Genomic DNA, 16,449 nt, shown 5'->3' on the forward strand with positions numbered 1-16,449 from the left:
CAAATCAGGAAAGTAAGGCTATGTAGGAATTGCTTTACAGGGCATCCATATCATCCTCATATCAGCAGGGTTAGCAGGGCTGCTGCAGGGCAGCACTGAGCACTCCCTCTTCCTGCAGTGAACCCACTTCCTCCTGGCACAGGGAGCAGGACTGGAACCCAGGTTTCTCAAATCACAGAAATGCACAATAAGTGGAGGGTGAGTCCAGGAGCTCGCTTCTGAAGTGGTTAGTAGCATTCCTTGGAAGAAAATGCATATAACATCTGTCTGTCCACTTGGATCTCCTTCTGTTTGGGAAGTGGAGATTCCAATGTAATTCTTGGCTGTGCTGTGTTTCAGCTAGATGGGTAGGTGCTTAAAATTAGACAGGACTACCCCATGGGAGAAGGATCAGCAACTCTGTGCACATAACTTGTCTCAGGGGCTGATACGAACACTTGTAAATGTTGTGAGGGGGGAATAAAACATGGAAACACAGATCTTGTAATTCAGTTTTAGAATGAAAGTGGCTTAGATCTTGATAAGCTTTAAAATAACATTTTTATCATAATAAAAATGGCTGTCAGTTTTGACACCTCATTCATAAATTATGTTGGGTAAGTGTTCTTGTTTTTAAGAATCACTGGTGCACAACCACTGAACAATGCTGCTGGGTACAGCCTTTTACCTATTTTAATTTGTTTTTTGAACCTTTAAAATGCAGGAACATGTAACTTGAGACTTTAATGTTCCAACAAGCTTTCATAAGATCTTCCACATGGGCTCTCCTGTATTTCTGATGTTCTGTGAAGAGGGTGGGACACCACAGACTTACAGTCTCCATTTCTTTGCATGTACAATCTATTTAAAACAGCTGGCTTACGCAGGACTTTTCCAAATTGAAACTTGTTAAAAATCAACCCATTTGTACCGTGATTTATTCAAACGTCAGGGAAGGAGAAACCAACTTCCAAAATCACAGCAAAGGGTAAGGCCCATGGGCCCAGCATTTTGGCTGAGGACAGGCTGGTGCTCCAGAACCTGACACAGACCACCTCTGGGAAGACGGGAAAAACCACACAAGCACACAGACACGTAATATATTGTCTTACCCAGAGCCCAGAGAAAGCTTGCTAATGAGACAAATAATGCCTAGCAGTTGAACTGCAGCTCTGGCTTTTTCTCTAAAGAGAGAACACTAAAAAAGCTGAAAAGATCTCAAACATTGTTTTGACAATTACCCCGTTTTTCCTTACTTCTACTTTTCTTTGTTAGGATTACCCTGCAAACATCCAGGACATGCTCTTTTTCAGTTTAATGCTGTGTTTATGCATCTGTTGAACCACCAACAAAGCACATACCAAAAGTCACCAAATGTAAATAATTCCAAGCTTCCAGAGTGCCAGTGTCTTGTCATTTGTCTTAAGAAGCAGTATTTTGAAATTCTATATATCTGAAAAAGTTATCAATTTTCTGTATAGTAGAATGTTCTTTTAAGGACCACATGACAAAATTGAAAGTTTGACAGTGAGAACTAAAGGTCAAAACAACCACAAGTTTTCTGAGGATATGGTCAAACAGAAAAAAATAATCTAATTCCATTTACAGATTCATTTGACTTCTTTATTTTGTCAGATTTTTATCTAGTTAGATAATTCCTTATACTTATGTCAAATGTATATTAATTATTGCATAGACTTCATTTGCATCTGAAGTATTGCATAAACTATACTTTTAACAGGCAAGCATTTTATTAATTTCCTCAATTGACTTTAACAACTGTATTGCTTTGTTAACAGCTTAACTGTGGTGTTATTTTAACCACATTTACTTAAATGTCCTACACAATTCTAGAATGTTCCCTACTCTAAGGGAAAGGAACATTTAAATCAGTAAGTCAATTCAGAATACTCCGCATCGCTAACAATTTTAGGTAGTTCACTTGAAACCTTCATTGCCAGCCTTATTCATCTGCTAAGTTTGAGAGTGCTCAGTTGTTTGCTCATAGTCACAGCTACAGTGTCATGTTGTTTTTATTAAATCATGTTGTTGACACACTGCAGCCACACACTGATGCAATTCTCATTTATGTTGTCACTTTATCTGCGGGGCTTATGTTTCTATTAAAGCTGCTTTCATGCACTTTAGGATAAAGCACTTGTAAACACCCTTCCTTGTGAACTGTACAATGAACCGCATACAGGGAGGTAAAATTACCTAGAGAACCTCAAAGCCTTTGAACTACCAGTTTGGAAACCACTATATTTTAGGTAATAAAGTCAACATACGCATAACAGATACTATCACACAGATACTACATTTCCATGGTATGTTATTAAAGAGTAGTCTAACAGAACGGTTGTACAGTTTTTTCTTTCTTTCTAATGTAAAGCAAAACTCCATCATTGTCATTGGTGTCCTCATATCCAAGAAGCCTCCACTTACGTGTCTGTGTGCTGATGTTTTCATAACCCTTTTTGGTAGAGAGCCACTAAATGACCGAACTCTGAAGTACTGGTGCTCTTACAGCTAACTCTAGTGACTCTGCTGAGCTGCACAGGACCAGACTTCTTATATAGTTCAGATTGAATTCCTATTAACTACCATACCCACACTTGAAATGTAGTGATTTGCACTACAAGTTCAAATCTAATGTTGCAAATGCACTGTTTAAACATAGTGACTATATATTACTGAGGTATGTGTTTACAATTGTTCCTGAAACAATTAAATCCAGCTAAATCATTAGTTCTTGAAACTGCAGACAGTAAATGATAAGCAAGACCACAATCCAATCAACAAGTATGAGTGTGGCCTAGACTTTTGAAGCTTCATGTACATCTACATGGTAAATAGTGTGATCTACTAGGTCAGCAGTGGAAATTTCCAGTCTGATTCACCCTGGAAAACTGCAAATGAATTCACAGAATCATAGAATGGTAGGGATTGGAAAGGACCTTTAGAGGTCATCTAATCCAACCCCCACTGGAGAAGCAGGTCAACATAGATAATTAAAATGATTAATAAAATGGCCAAATGAGTGCTCAAGGTGTGTCCTCATAGCCCACTGCTCTGGAATGTGATTAGAAAAGGGACTGCCAATGCACAAAGAGAACATTGCTGTATTTACTTTGTTGTTGTTTTGTGGAAATAAAAATAGGAAAGAACTGGATACTGTTTTGTATCAACTATTAAACTACCAAAAATAGCAGGGAAAACTCTAATTAAATGTCTATTAGAGATGATCTCTTGAGCCTGATGTGTAACTTAACTAGTATATCACATATGCTACAGTAAGGTATTCATTTTGGAAGCAGAAAAGAACAGGCTAACGAGTAACTACTGACACGTGCAACAGAACTTTTTCAAGGTTATTTTTCAAGTATTATATCTTCAGATGAGTGAAATACTAAAGTAAATAGAGAACTAATCTGATTTCACTGAAGTCAACAACATATGATAACTCACCTTACAGTCTGAAATGAGTGTTTCAATCTGCTGCTTACACAAAATCTGATCTTGAAATCTTTTTTGTCTTAAGAGTGTTACCTACTCTTCTTCATGATTTAGTCACACATAAACATCTGTTCGCACATTAGAAACGTGACCTTGCACAGATTTAGAGGCTCAGATGAGGCTACCACGATTCTAGTCCTTAGGGCAGATAAATAATCAACACAACAGTATTCTTCACACAAACAAAACATCAGTTGTGAACTGTTTCAATAACTTCTTGAAAGATGATCAGAATACCTTTTAACTACCAGGAACCACAGTTCTCCTATCACAGACGGCTTTAGAGGGAGTTAAAACCTTTTTCTATCTGAACAACTACAAAAGCAGCTGTAATTCTAGTACTGAAACCTGTAATCCTGCACAAGTTGCAGTGCAAGACCTCTTCTCTTGCCCCTGCAGTTTGTCTCAACCCTAATGTTTCACATTTATGAGCAGAAGCATTCAGAAAAAAAAAAAGCTTTTAAAGGAAAAGAATATTTTCCAGGCTTTGTGGGGGTTACATCAACTCGATAAAATAAGAAGTACAATTCAGGGTGGTGTGGGGAGTGTAAAAATCCAAAATGAGAATACACAGATACGGCAGGATTTAGACCTAACGTGAACTTCCTTCTGGCAGCTGCTGTTTGCAGGCTGTGTTTGGCTGGTGACCTAACACTTCATGTGACACGTGGGGACACAAACCACAGCTGTGAGAGGAAAACTGAGTATGGACTAAGAGCTTGCTGCCTTCCAAGTAACAGTCACAGAACTGAGGCAGATACAAGATCTTACAGATTTACTAACAAGATACTGAGACCATTTCAGAACCTGTTGTCAATCCGTTTCAGAACACTCACTGAAGGGCACCCATCCTCCATCAAAAACTCAAAGCCCTCAGGAAACTTTATCTGCAATTCCACTGTAAAACAGAACAGTCCTATGTGTGAACAATTTTATTTACATATGCTTTTATTTTTCCCCCATCTGTTTCCTCTCAGCAGGATACCATTTCCTAAAGGTTGAACTGTCTTTACTTATATGCATCTCTGCTTCTAAGAAAAATGCTATGAATAAGAAACAGGTGAAATTTTAGAAGCAAAGAATATCTGAAGTGGAACTGTTTCTAATCGCACAAGCAAAAGAAATTAAATCAATCTGAAGCAATGCAAAATAATGCTTTTCAAAGGCTCATTATTTAAAATGAATTCTGTGGCAAACCCCCAGCATTTGTCTCATTTACTACCTAGGAAAGAAAATGTATTCCAGTGTGCTGAATGTCTAAATGGCAGAGGTGAGGAGGTCATTCAGCACATAAGTGAAACTTGAAGTAGCTTTTATCTGCTGTAGGTCTACAAAAGCAGCAGTCAACTGGCCATTACTCCACTCCTGATCAGACCTTACCCTTTCTGAACTCTAGTGCAAACTTAATATGCAATAGTCCTGGAGCGCAGAGCTGGCATACAGAGAGTCCCATAAGTCCTATTTGTGAAGTATTTGGCAGAGTTCTGTTTATGACCTTATACTCCGTAGAGTGTGTAAATCTAGTAAAAAAAAGTTGTTGCAAAATATCATGTAAGAGTTATAAATACTAATCCTCAGTGGATCAGCTCTGCACTCGCGTGCCCTGGATGTGTCATTCTTTGCCATAACAGAAAATGTGATGGTTGACCACACAATACTGAGAACAAAATGCAAAGCAACTCTGACAGGTTTAAAGTAAAGGTTGTGAGGAATTAGGCTCCCAAGTTCATGACACCAATCTATATGCAGTCTTCTTCTTTACTCTGCTGAAATGCCTATGCTTTAGGCAAAAAATTGTGAGTTTTGCTACTCTACATATCTAAGAGCAAATCCATCCTGGTGGAGCTGGCTCTACAGGCACATGTCATTAACCAAAGGCCATCTGGAATTCAGAAACTAGACCTCCCTGTGTTTTATGTACCCATATGAACTTAATTTGTTAGCTAAGCAATGACAGCAGTTACCTTTCATAAAAAAACCCAAAGTCCCTAAAGTGGCTAGAGCATCTGCCAAGGAAGTAAAAATGTTAAATCCTAGGCCCTAAGGGAGTATGAGCCTACAGCTTCCATGCTGACGGTCAGCACCAAGGCACCAGCCTCAGCAGGATACTCAAGAACAGGAACATCCACCAGCCCTTTTCTTAAACGAGGCCAGTAAATTGCCACGTTACAGGGAATGCAGAGCCAGTGTGGCTCAGGACTTAGGGCACTCAAGACGGGACGAATGTTCCAGATCCTGCTGCTAAGGTCTGTTTGTGTTTTACATTAGGCAGCCACTGGATAAAAACTGAAAAACCACCAAGAGGGCAATTACACTGAATTCTACTTCTTAAGCCAAATAATTCACTGTTGCATGTTGCAGTACTGCAACCTTAAAACCTTGTTTTGGATGTGTATCAAAGATCTTTCAAAATGCTTGTTGCATAGTTACACGACCTCAGCTTAGCTCCACTGGCACATACTGGAACTATATGTAAGAAATGTGGTTGAAATACTTTAAGAAAAGAGAATAACCACTGAATTTCTTTGCTAGTGACAGGTAAGTAAAGAAGGTGGAAGATCAGTTAAGTTCAGCCTGCCTTAAGGTTTCTAAGAAACATTATTCTTTCAGAAGTATTTTTGTCAAATATTTTATGAAAAAGATACTAAGAGAAGCAATGGAAGTGCTTGAAATGAAACCTTTACTCACAGATGCAAAGTTTTCAACTTGGAAATGCCCTTCTAATAATCTTTGAAGCTTCTATGTTTTTTAACTACTGATGTTAGGTTCTAATTCACTAAGATTAAAGTTGGGTTTTTTAACTTGAATGTTCTTGCTATTTTTTTAAAAGTTAACCTTCAAAATTACTTTTTCAAGTACAACTATGGCAAAGAAAGTTTCACCTAATTGCTTATGAGCTTCTAATTTAGCTTTACATGATTTTTTTTTTCAATTCTTAGCTTTTGACTTTTATAATCATGATACATACTTGCCTTACTTAGACACGCATGAAAACACACATATACATCGTTATTTGTAAATGTACTGGAAGCTAAAGAAATGCTCTTATGCACCCTTTACATACACATCACCTGGAATTCAGTTAACACTTTACACTCACCAACACTGTGTGTATGGAAATAAGCAGCAGCAATCCCCCTGCCCCCAAATGAAACAGATGAAAAATTAGTACTATCATTTTGCCAATAAATTTATTCATACCTGGTGTGGATGGTCTCTCCAACATATTCAGATGATGGTAAATAAAGGCTTGACTGTCATGAACTGTGTCCATATCAATTTCCTCCTCTTCTTGAGAGTTTGAGAACTAAGATATCAGGAAAAAATAAGCAGATGCTAATAACTCATCAGAATATTACTAAACAGAACTTCTAATGTTTTATTTTTGAAGCAAATTGGGGGTGAGAGGGAAAGGAAGCGATATCTACCACTGCAAAGGAATAAAAATTCAATAAAACTAAAAAGGTTCAGTGTCTTTTCTCCTTCCTAATTTACTGTGAAGCTGTGTGTTGCATTAACTGTCAACTTTAGTTCTTTCCAGCCAATAAAGAATCTGATGGGAAATTATTTCACCAACGTAAGCGTAAGAATTACCGTACACATATAGACAATATGTCTATTGTTTGAACACAGCTTTATGGGAAGTCAGCACAAGCCACTGCTGTTATTCTGCGTATCCTACATATTGTGCAAGTTGAATTTCCATTTCTTACTCTGATTTTGAGTTTGACTTTACTGTCTTCATTCTTCTCTAGTATTTGCCCTGGCTCCAATGGAGACCCGAGTGGCATATCAGCTTTCCTCTTCACCCCCTGCTGATGACCAGAAATGCTGGATGCTGTTTCCTTAATAAGATGATCATCCTCCTGAAGCAGCATTAAAAGACCAAAATTAGAAGATAGCAAGAGCCATGTTTCAGCCTAAAAGAGACCTGATAGTTGAAAACACTTCTCAGTCAAGTGAGTGATTTGAACAAAGTTTTCCCTGTAGTTCTGGCAAAAAGTATTTTCTAAAACCCTGTATGGATTTGTGCCAACCTCTCCTACAAACATAGTTTCTCTTTACTTCTATCCCTGCTCTCCCTGCATATCTAGCATTGGCATCTTTTCTGTCCCTTCTCACAATCATGGTACTGTTGGTGTGCAACAACATTTGCTGCCTCTGAATAGCCTTTCTATAAATCTGTGCGTCGCAGACTCTCCTCAGCCCAAATCTCAGCTGAAAACCTGTGATAGCCTCTGGTCTACACATGGGATTTAGCTAAATCTTCTTTTCGTTGGCTTTAAAAGCTAATGCTTACTCTGTTGAATACAAATCATAACCAGCACTTACAACTCAGGGGTTTGGGTTTTTTTTGCATTTCACAACAATATTTACTAGAAAGAATTAAATGGTTTTGTAAATTACTGCTTAGATTATGGACACAGAGTCAAAGGAACATAAAAATAGCAGGAGAGTCTAAGTTAAACATATAGTCATTAGAACAGGAGATGTGTTCCAATACACAAAATACAGAAGGAAAAATAAAGTATCCACTGAAGCAAACATAACTGAAACCCCACTAAAAACTATTTAAAAGCTGTATCACAGCTGCTCAAGAGCATACGCTGCTCCACTGAACTGCTTTTCCTCTGTCTTACAAAGGGCATTCTAGCCTCACAAACTCTTGCCCTGAACAAATCAAATTCAATTTTATGAGGTGGGTAACTTCTACCACTCTCATCAAATTCAGTGTCATGAGTCTATCAGTATTGAATTTAACAGGTTTATGCTCTCAGAATATGCAGTCTTCTCTAAAGAATCTAGTTCATGTGATGTATTCTATCACCTGTCAATTGTTTTTTCCCCTCAAACACCTATTTCTCTTTTTTTCATCCTAATTATTTAACTCAAGATACAACTGCTGTGAAACACTGCTGGGTAAACTTAAGCTGATGTGAGAGGCTGTCTTTTGGTTAGGTTATTGGCTTGATTTTTTGGGGGACAATTACTTTAAGGTTACCATTGTAACTGTAAGGGATAGGAGAAAGGACATGAGGCATCAGAGAAGATATGAGGGATAAAGTGTGAACTGAGGCTTATACTAATACTGTATTTTAACACTAGTGTAAGTCAGTACTGATGCTAAAAGAAGCAGCCTCCTTCTCTTCCTCACATATTTCTGTCCTGGGCTGTCACAAGTGTTTGTGTAACTACATGATGAACTGGACCAGGAAACTGAAATATCTGCTCATAAAAAAGTATATTTTTCAACCAGATGTTCCCCTGATCCAGCAACAAGAACTGTGCTGGCAAAAAGGAGAGAACAGTATAGGAAAAAGAAGAGGTAAGAGGAAATTTTTTAATTAAAATAATCAGTGGCTGTGAAAAAAGTTTCGATGCTCATTGAACTGCAGTCTAAAAATCTGCCAATGAAATGTCTCCTGCTATTTAATACTGACATTTATGCACACTGAATCAGGACTTATCACACGTTCTATAAATATATAGGGTAACTCTGAAGATATTTGACTTCACCATCATTTTCTCCCCCTACTGGAAACAGCCTGCAAGGTACTGTGATAATTTGTACTCTCAGTATACTTGTGAATAGAAACAATTTGGAACTTAACTATGGGACCAATAAAGCAATAATAAATCATCCCATTCAGAAGGGTGGAAAGTTTCCTATACATTAACCATGTCTTCACTCTCTCTTTCGGGTTTTACTCTTAAGCAGTTTCAATCAAACATTTTTTAAATTGTTAGGAAGAGTATTCGTTATTTCCATGTCTGTTGAGTTTTCTCCCTCAGAATTAAATTTGTCCAACAAAAGTACTTAAGTCTTCTTAGGAATAACTGCCACTGCTGCAAAAGTACGACTTGAACAGCTTATAAAATCTACTTTCTAATTACACAATGGAATGTGTGTTTGGACCGAAACCTCCCAAGCCAGAAAGATATCAAGCTTAATGCATGTGATTTTTCAGAAGTTGTTACAAATCCTTCAGAGCACAGTACTACACAGACTGAAGCGTTCAATGAAGATGTGTTAAAGTTCCAACTTTCACATCTCTTAAAGTTGTTTAAAAAGACATATATCTATGTACTTTTATATCTAGGTAAATTTACTGATAAAAGGTGTTGTTTTGGAAAATTGCATAGCTTGCCTATAAGCAATATTCTTAGTCTAATTAAAAAGGTTTCATCACAGCATCAAACATTTCTGTGAATCACTTCATGTCTCAGAAGCAATATAGAAAAAGTGAAGTTTTGTAAAGAACAGAAATTATGAGACTAGAAATAACAACCAAAAAGCTTGCACACGCTGTGCAGAACAGTTAAAAAGAGTATAAAATGTTATGGTATATGTCAGTTTTTCAAGTGGAAGGTATCATGGTAGCTTAGGTGAAGCATGAAGTTTGAACACAGTACAAAATTAAATCAGCAACCACCGCAAGGACTCCGAGGCAGTTGAACAGGATGGACGCAGATGGTTTGTGCTTACGGTGTTCTGAAATCCCACTGACTGTCCGTGATTGTTAGTACTGTTCACAGGTTCCTGATTATTTGCAACCGATTCGGGGATAATCGTTGGATTAAGTACAGCCTTCTTTTCTTTTAGATTAAGAACAAGTCCAAGCTCTGGTAATGGTAAACAAGAAGGTCTGCTGAGGCCAAAAAGTGTGAAATAAAGGTCCACGGCACCACATCGTAATCTCCAGTCATGTGAAGTTCCTAAAATCCAAAAGAAATTATTGTTAACATAGAGATACAGTCTTGTCCTCCCCACAAATAATAGTTTAAGTGATCTGGATCCACCAGAGCATGACATTTTCTGTGCTTAAGATACACTTCCCTTGTAATTTCTAATTGACTCTAACTCACCTGTCATATTCTGTTTAAAAGGAAGGCTTTAAGGTATGTGAGCTATAAGCTAGACATGTTTAGTAGAACAAGACTGGGAACCAAAGTGCTATAAAAACATAATGAAAAAGAAAAATACAAAAAAATAATCAAACCCATATGCTTTTATTGTTGATGATTCACATTAAGTTTTACTATTGGACAATTAAACAGAACACTTTGTTACCAAACTGTCTGCCTGTATCAATGAATTTTGTCACACTTGCCTATGTATTCCATGAAATGTAGTAAGAGCCATAAGCGTGACTGAGATCTGTACCCTCTGGAAACCTCACTGAAAACACATACCAGCAATGCATAAATATGCTTTCTGATGTCACTACTATGTCATGTACTTCACTGGATATTCAGTACTTGAATTTGTATTCATACTGGCAACATGTACTGCTTTTATAGCTTCATACAGAAATGGCCAAAGCACGTTTGGCACCAGTCACAACAGAAAGACACCTAACATCTGATGCAACGCTGCAAATACAGTGATTCTGGTGTTAACTCAGCCCAGCTCTTGACCGATTACAAGTTTATCGAACATATTGTTCCACAGCAGGAATAGAACTATATTTGATAAACAAGACGCAGATGTGCCAACTGTCATGTCAATATGGTTTGCAAGACTTAGCCCAAAATAAAATGACAAGATCTATCTCTGTAAATAAAGTTTCATGGGGCTAACTAGTGTTTTGAGTAAGCTTAGCTGTAAGTACACTTACTTAGTTACAAGGAAGAGTAATGTGAATATTGATCTCGACACTTGTAACATTAAAATACTCTCCAGAGAATGACACATTAACAAATACTAATTTAAAAACTATTTTAATATTTTAACAATAAAAAATTTACTCAACTTCTTCAACTATTACATCTTACAATGTTACAATGGATTCCCATTCTTATCTCCTCTTTTCCAGAAGAACAGATAGGCTTAAGTACAATTGGCTGCTGAATTATTCTGCAATCTTTGGAAGTTGTGAGCATTATCAATTTAACGCAGATTAAGCCAGAAGAAAAAAAACAAAGATTACCTACATCAATCAGAGTCTGTTCTGTATTGCATGTGCTTCTGCCAAATAAAAGCAACTCCTGCAGCTTTAAACCTGGCTACTAACTTGTCTCACACTAACAAACCTTTTTTTCAAGGCACCCTGGAATGCTACAGTTATCCCTTACAGAAAATAAATTGAAACATTATGTCATCTTGATGTGTAGAAATTTAAGTACCTAAAGCCACATGAGTCATAATAAGAATGTATACAAATGTATATTTGTTAGTAGCAAAAAGAGGTAATGGTTGTAAGTAACACTGCACACACTCTTCTCAAGAAAAAGGAAAAACAAACTCTCTGACGGGAACACCAAAATGGTTTATTTTCTGTGCCTGACATTTGGCAAATACTACAAAACTGAACTACTAGTAGTCTCTCCACTTCAACCCCTGCAGTGTGGCTGTATACTTTTAAACACTAAAAATAATGATACATAGAGAACAGCCAGTTTTCAATGACCTAAAAAAGCTATATAAATGTTTATATGTAAACTATGTAGTATCATGCCAGATGTTAAAGGGCAGTTTGTCAGGACCGGATAAAACTGCTTCAGTAATGAAAAACAGGTCAATGGTAAAGATGCAAGCCCTTCTCTCATTAGGATCTTCCCTAATCACACAAGGCAAATTGAGTCTTAGGTTTGTAATACACTTGTAAAAATCTCATTTAAATTATCTATACAAATGTTATCCTCTCATATTCTCTCAGTTCAGTAAAAGAGGACAGAGAGAGACTATCTAATCTACAGAAACTATAAACCCGCCTGGGGGCGTTCCGGTGCAATCTGATCTGGGTTAACCTGCTTTAGCAGGCAGTTGGACTAGATGATCTAAAGAGGTCCCTCCTAAACCCCCACCATTCTCCAATGGCAGACACCATCAATTGAAGAAACATTTGCTTTGAACATCTTGGTCAAAGAATTATTCTATGCCAAAGTATATCAAAGCACACTACAGCAATACACAAAAGAACGAAAACCAAGGGTTTGTACCCTGTGTCACTCAAAGTTCTGGAAGTACACACACAATATTGAACTTCTGAGACTGTATTTTCAGTTTCTAGCTTTTGAAACTAAGAGAGCTCTTGGAATATTCTGAAGCAAGTCTTTAACACTTATTTAAAAAAAAAAACCTCTCATAGAATAAAACCACAACAAACCAATCAAACAACAAACTAACCAAAAAACCAACCTGAATTCATCAATTTCCAAAGCTGATCTACCAAAGCTTCGTTACATAAAGGGGATTCTGTGTTCTTGGTAAAAGGTGGATTCTTAGTCAGCATATCCAGAATCCTATGCCTTAAAGAGAAATAGAAAACATAATCTTTATTAAATCAAATACATACACTCAGAATATGAAGTCTGTTCAGTCTGCAGTATCCTTACAAACTTATTCAACAGTTTTATGTTTTTAGCTCTTCCTCCTGTCCAAATATGCACAGACACAGATTTACCATCAGTAATGTAACTTCAAGATAAAAAGTAAGGTCCAAAGCAGCAGGATCTTAACATTTTTAACAGTTAAGTACAAAATTGAAGAGTATGCTATGCTCTTCTGTTTACTGACCATCTTGACTGCGTACTGACTTCATAATTACAAAGGAGCAACACTGGCAAATGAACTCCTTACAAACTGACACTAGAGATTTTATAATGACTTTTAAATGTTTACGACTGATACAAATGGCAGGACCTAAACCAGTGACTTGCTCATTTTCCTGAAGAGGAACACTGTCATCTCTTAAGTTACACAGCTGCCTAAAGATTCTGCACTTACTGTGTTTGCTTACAATATTTAGATTATTTTTCAATTTTAGTTGAAAGTAGATCAATTTTTTTCCCACTTTCTTTCTTTGGACCTGGCCTTGAAAACATTTTACAAATGAGAATAGCTACTTGTTCCACTACTTATTATTTTAACTTTTTTGCCTGTACAGACAGCTTTTGCTGGCTATTTGGGACAACAAAACTCTTACATATTATTTTAATTTTGTTTTAGAAGAGGCTTACACATCACTCTCAATTAAAAACCTAAACTTCCTTGCAAAAAGATACAAATCAAATTAAAACTCCTTCTTCGACTGAAGCTAAAGTCTAGTGAGTCTAACTGTATCTACTTTCATTAACAAGAATGACAGAAGTAAAATAGAGAACAGTCTTGCAGCTATGATCTTTGTAAGAAATCACCTCTAGAGAGGAAATATAAGTAGTACTCTCTACCTTTGAAACTCAGTATTTTAATGATGGCCATAAGATGACAGTGTTGAAGAAAAGCAATGATTAGGCCTCTTGGTATACATAGGCTTATAACGAATGTTCTAAAATATCCAGTTATTCATTGGTGTAAACAAAGGAAACAGCCATATTAGAAATGACACCATATTTTGACATGTTATCCTTTCACCCCATCTACAGTCTCACAATTGTTTTACACTCCTTGCTGGCAAAACACTGTTTGCACTCAAACTTTGTATCTTCTAAGTATCACTAAGTCTTTTTGCCAAATGCAGCCTGACATTTAAATATGATCAGGAAACAACCTCTAACTTCAGCCTTCCACCAGAGGGGTACAACATAAGAGACAGAAATAAGCTAATGTAGAATAAGAGTACATGAATTTTTGAGATTAAAACCGTTGAAACATCAAAACACATTTCAACGTATACAAAATAACAAAAAGAAAAAGCAGGTCTGTGAAGTAGTTCTAAACTGTTAAGTATTTGATCTATTCTAGCAATTCCAGGCCAAGAATTTACTTGGTTCCAGTGCTAGTGAAAGTAGAGTCCCTTTAACAACTCACTAACCTTATGTAAGGTACAGGATCATTCTGAACCATGGTAAGCAGCCACTGTAGTTCCTCATAGCTCCTATCAACTGCAAAGAAAAAATAAAATAAAATGCCTATAAATATATATATAATTTGGAAGGATTTTGATCAAGACAATCACAAGTTCCTGAATTAGCACACAAAGAGCAAGAATCATTGCAACTAAAGAGTAACTTCACCAATTAGAGTATGAATTCGAATTAAAAGGTGGTTTACTTTACAGTGAAATATAAACCTGCATGGAACTCCTTCATGCTTCAATTGTTCAATAACCACCAACTTGACTATTAGCAGGTAATTGTCATTCGTGATCATTGATGGGGAAGATCACAGAGCAAACACTCGTATCTTGATATTGTGTGCTTCTTAGAACAAATGCATTCAAATATCCTTTTAACAATCAGAAGTTTAATAATTTTTATAGGGAATAAATTCTCATACAGATCAATCTGTGAAAGATTATTATCTATAAATAGGATAGAGAGAAGAAGCCTACAGACGTTACACAAAACTGCAAGCATACTCCTCTCAGTAGCCTTCCTCAGTTTTTTAAAATCAGCATACTTTGCCATTAAAATGGGTTTTGAAACCTACAGCACATGCCTCTAGAAAATTCCCGCCTGACACTACTGGAAACATAATCAGCTTGCTAGTTTAAAATTGATATGATATTACAAAATTCTTTTGATTGTCAGTGTAACACTGCAAAACAGCAAAAAGCACAGGGTATTATCAGCTATGGTGCAAAAAATGAAAGCATTTTTATGCAATCTTTTTCTTAAGTGCAGAATTTTAAGTTTTTACAGTACTTCCCTCATTTCTTCAAAACAATTAAGAGCTTGCTTAGGCATTGCTTTACTTCCAATTTTGGGGTATATTAATCATTCCTCTACACATAGCTTCCAAAACAGTCCTGTTGCTTTCCATTTTGTGGTCCTAGCGATGTGTTTGTTTCTTCCTGTATTTTCAATTCTAAATACCTCAGTTCAACTTTTCATCCTCGTTTCAGTCATTTTCAGTCAAAAAATTTTAAATACAACTTTAGTTCAAGCAATTCTAATACCTCTTAATTCCTTGTTATTTCACTAAGGTAAGTTGCTTTTAAAGCAACAGGCCATTATTTGAATTCTATTATGAGAATCAGCACTAGAACATAAGATCTCTCCCTGGGCTGGGAGGAAGCAGCCAAGCAATTAAAAACTTTATCATCATATTGCTTAGAAGATGGCTGAATAGTCTTTTGCTTTGAAGAGCTTAACGACTGCCTGTGCTCAACTCCATGCACAGTTGCTTTTCCAGGCAGCTATCTTCCTTGGGATAAAAGGCTGCTAGAGCACTGCAGACGAAAGATGCTTTGCATCTAAGAAAAATAATATTGCATAACCCTGCAGCAAAGACCTACAACATGGCAAACATATTAAATCACAGTCACAAGTAAGCTGCCATTATTTCAACTGCTAACAAAAGGGATTTTAAATGGATTTTGATTAGAAAATGAGAAGTCTAGGAGACAAATCCTTCAGGCTGACAGGACTAGATAACAGAACCAAGAAACACAATACTTTTGTGGTTAAAAAAAGGTACTTTTTGTTTCTTGAACTTATTTCTGTTTAAATAAATTAAGTCTTCTCTGCTATTTGCCTTATAGGGTATCCTAGGCCTGCTAGACTTCCAAAGCTTTCTTCCCTAATGTATTTAATCTGGTCTTCAGATTCACATAGCGACTACAAAACATTTTGGGGAGTGTATTAATGACAAACTAAACCTGACTTTGGGCAGAACAAATCTTATTAGACATAACAATCATGGAATCATAGAATGGCATGGGTTGGAAGGGATGTCTACAGATCATCTAGTCCAAGCCCATTAAAGCACATTCACCTATGCTAGGTCACACAGGAAGACGTCCAGGCCAGTTTTGAAAACTTCCAGAGGAGGAGACTCCACAATTTCCCTGGACAGCCTGTGTTAGGGCTCCCTCACCCTCACAGGAAAGAAGTTTTTCCTTAAGATTAAGTGGAACTTTTTTCGTTCCAGCTTATGCCCATTACCCCTTGTCCTATCACTAGATACAACAGAAAAAAGTGTCACCCCTCCTTGGCATACTCCTTTTAAACACTTGTAAGTATTAATGAGATCTTCCCTTAGTCTTCTCCAGGCTAAACAGCCCCAGG

General features: G+C 36.8%; 1 protein-coding gene across 3 annotated transcripts in view; it reads right to left on the reverse strand.

The window, feature by feature from the left end:
• The window catches only part of TAF2 (TATA-box binding protein associated factor 2), a 63,085-nt gene that overhangs the window by 7,182 nt on the left and 39,454 nt on the right, over positions 1-16,449 (reverse strand). For 2 of the 3 annotated variants that reach the window (XR_009818614.1, XM_061995047.1), the window contains exons 21-25: positions 14,253-14,322; positions 12,638-12,747; positions 9,983-10,212; positions 7,209-7,361; positions 6,697-6,802 (exon numbers count right to left, since the gene is read on the reverse strand). Coding sequence is in view for 2 of the 3 variants with exons in the window: in XM_061995047.1 (XP_061851031.1) it covers positions 6,697-6,802; positions 7,209-7,361; positions 9,983-10,212; positions 12,638-12,747; positions 14,253-14,322 (669 nt within the window). In the remaining variant the exon portion in view is untranslated. The remainder of the gene's footprint in view (positions 1-6,696; positions 6,803-7,208; positions 7,362-9,982; positions 10,213-12,637; positions 12,748-14,252; positions 14,323-16,449) is intronic. The other variant, XM_061995048.1, reaches the window with a different exon arrangement.

Source organism: Colius striatus, chromosome 4, assembly GCF_028858725.1.
Source record: "Colius striatus isolate bColStr4 chromosome 4, bColStr4.1.hap1, whole genome shotgun sequence".
NCBI classification, from domain to species: domain Eukaryota; kingdom Metazoa; phylum Chordata; class Aves; order Coliiformes; family Coliidae; genus Colius; species Colius striatus.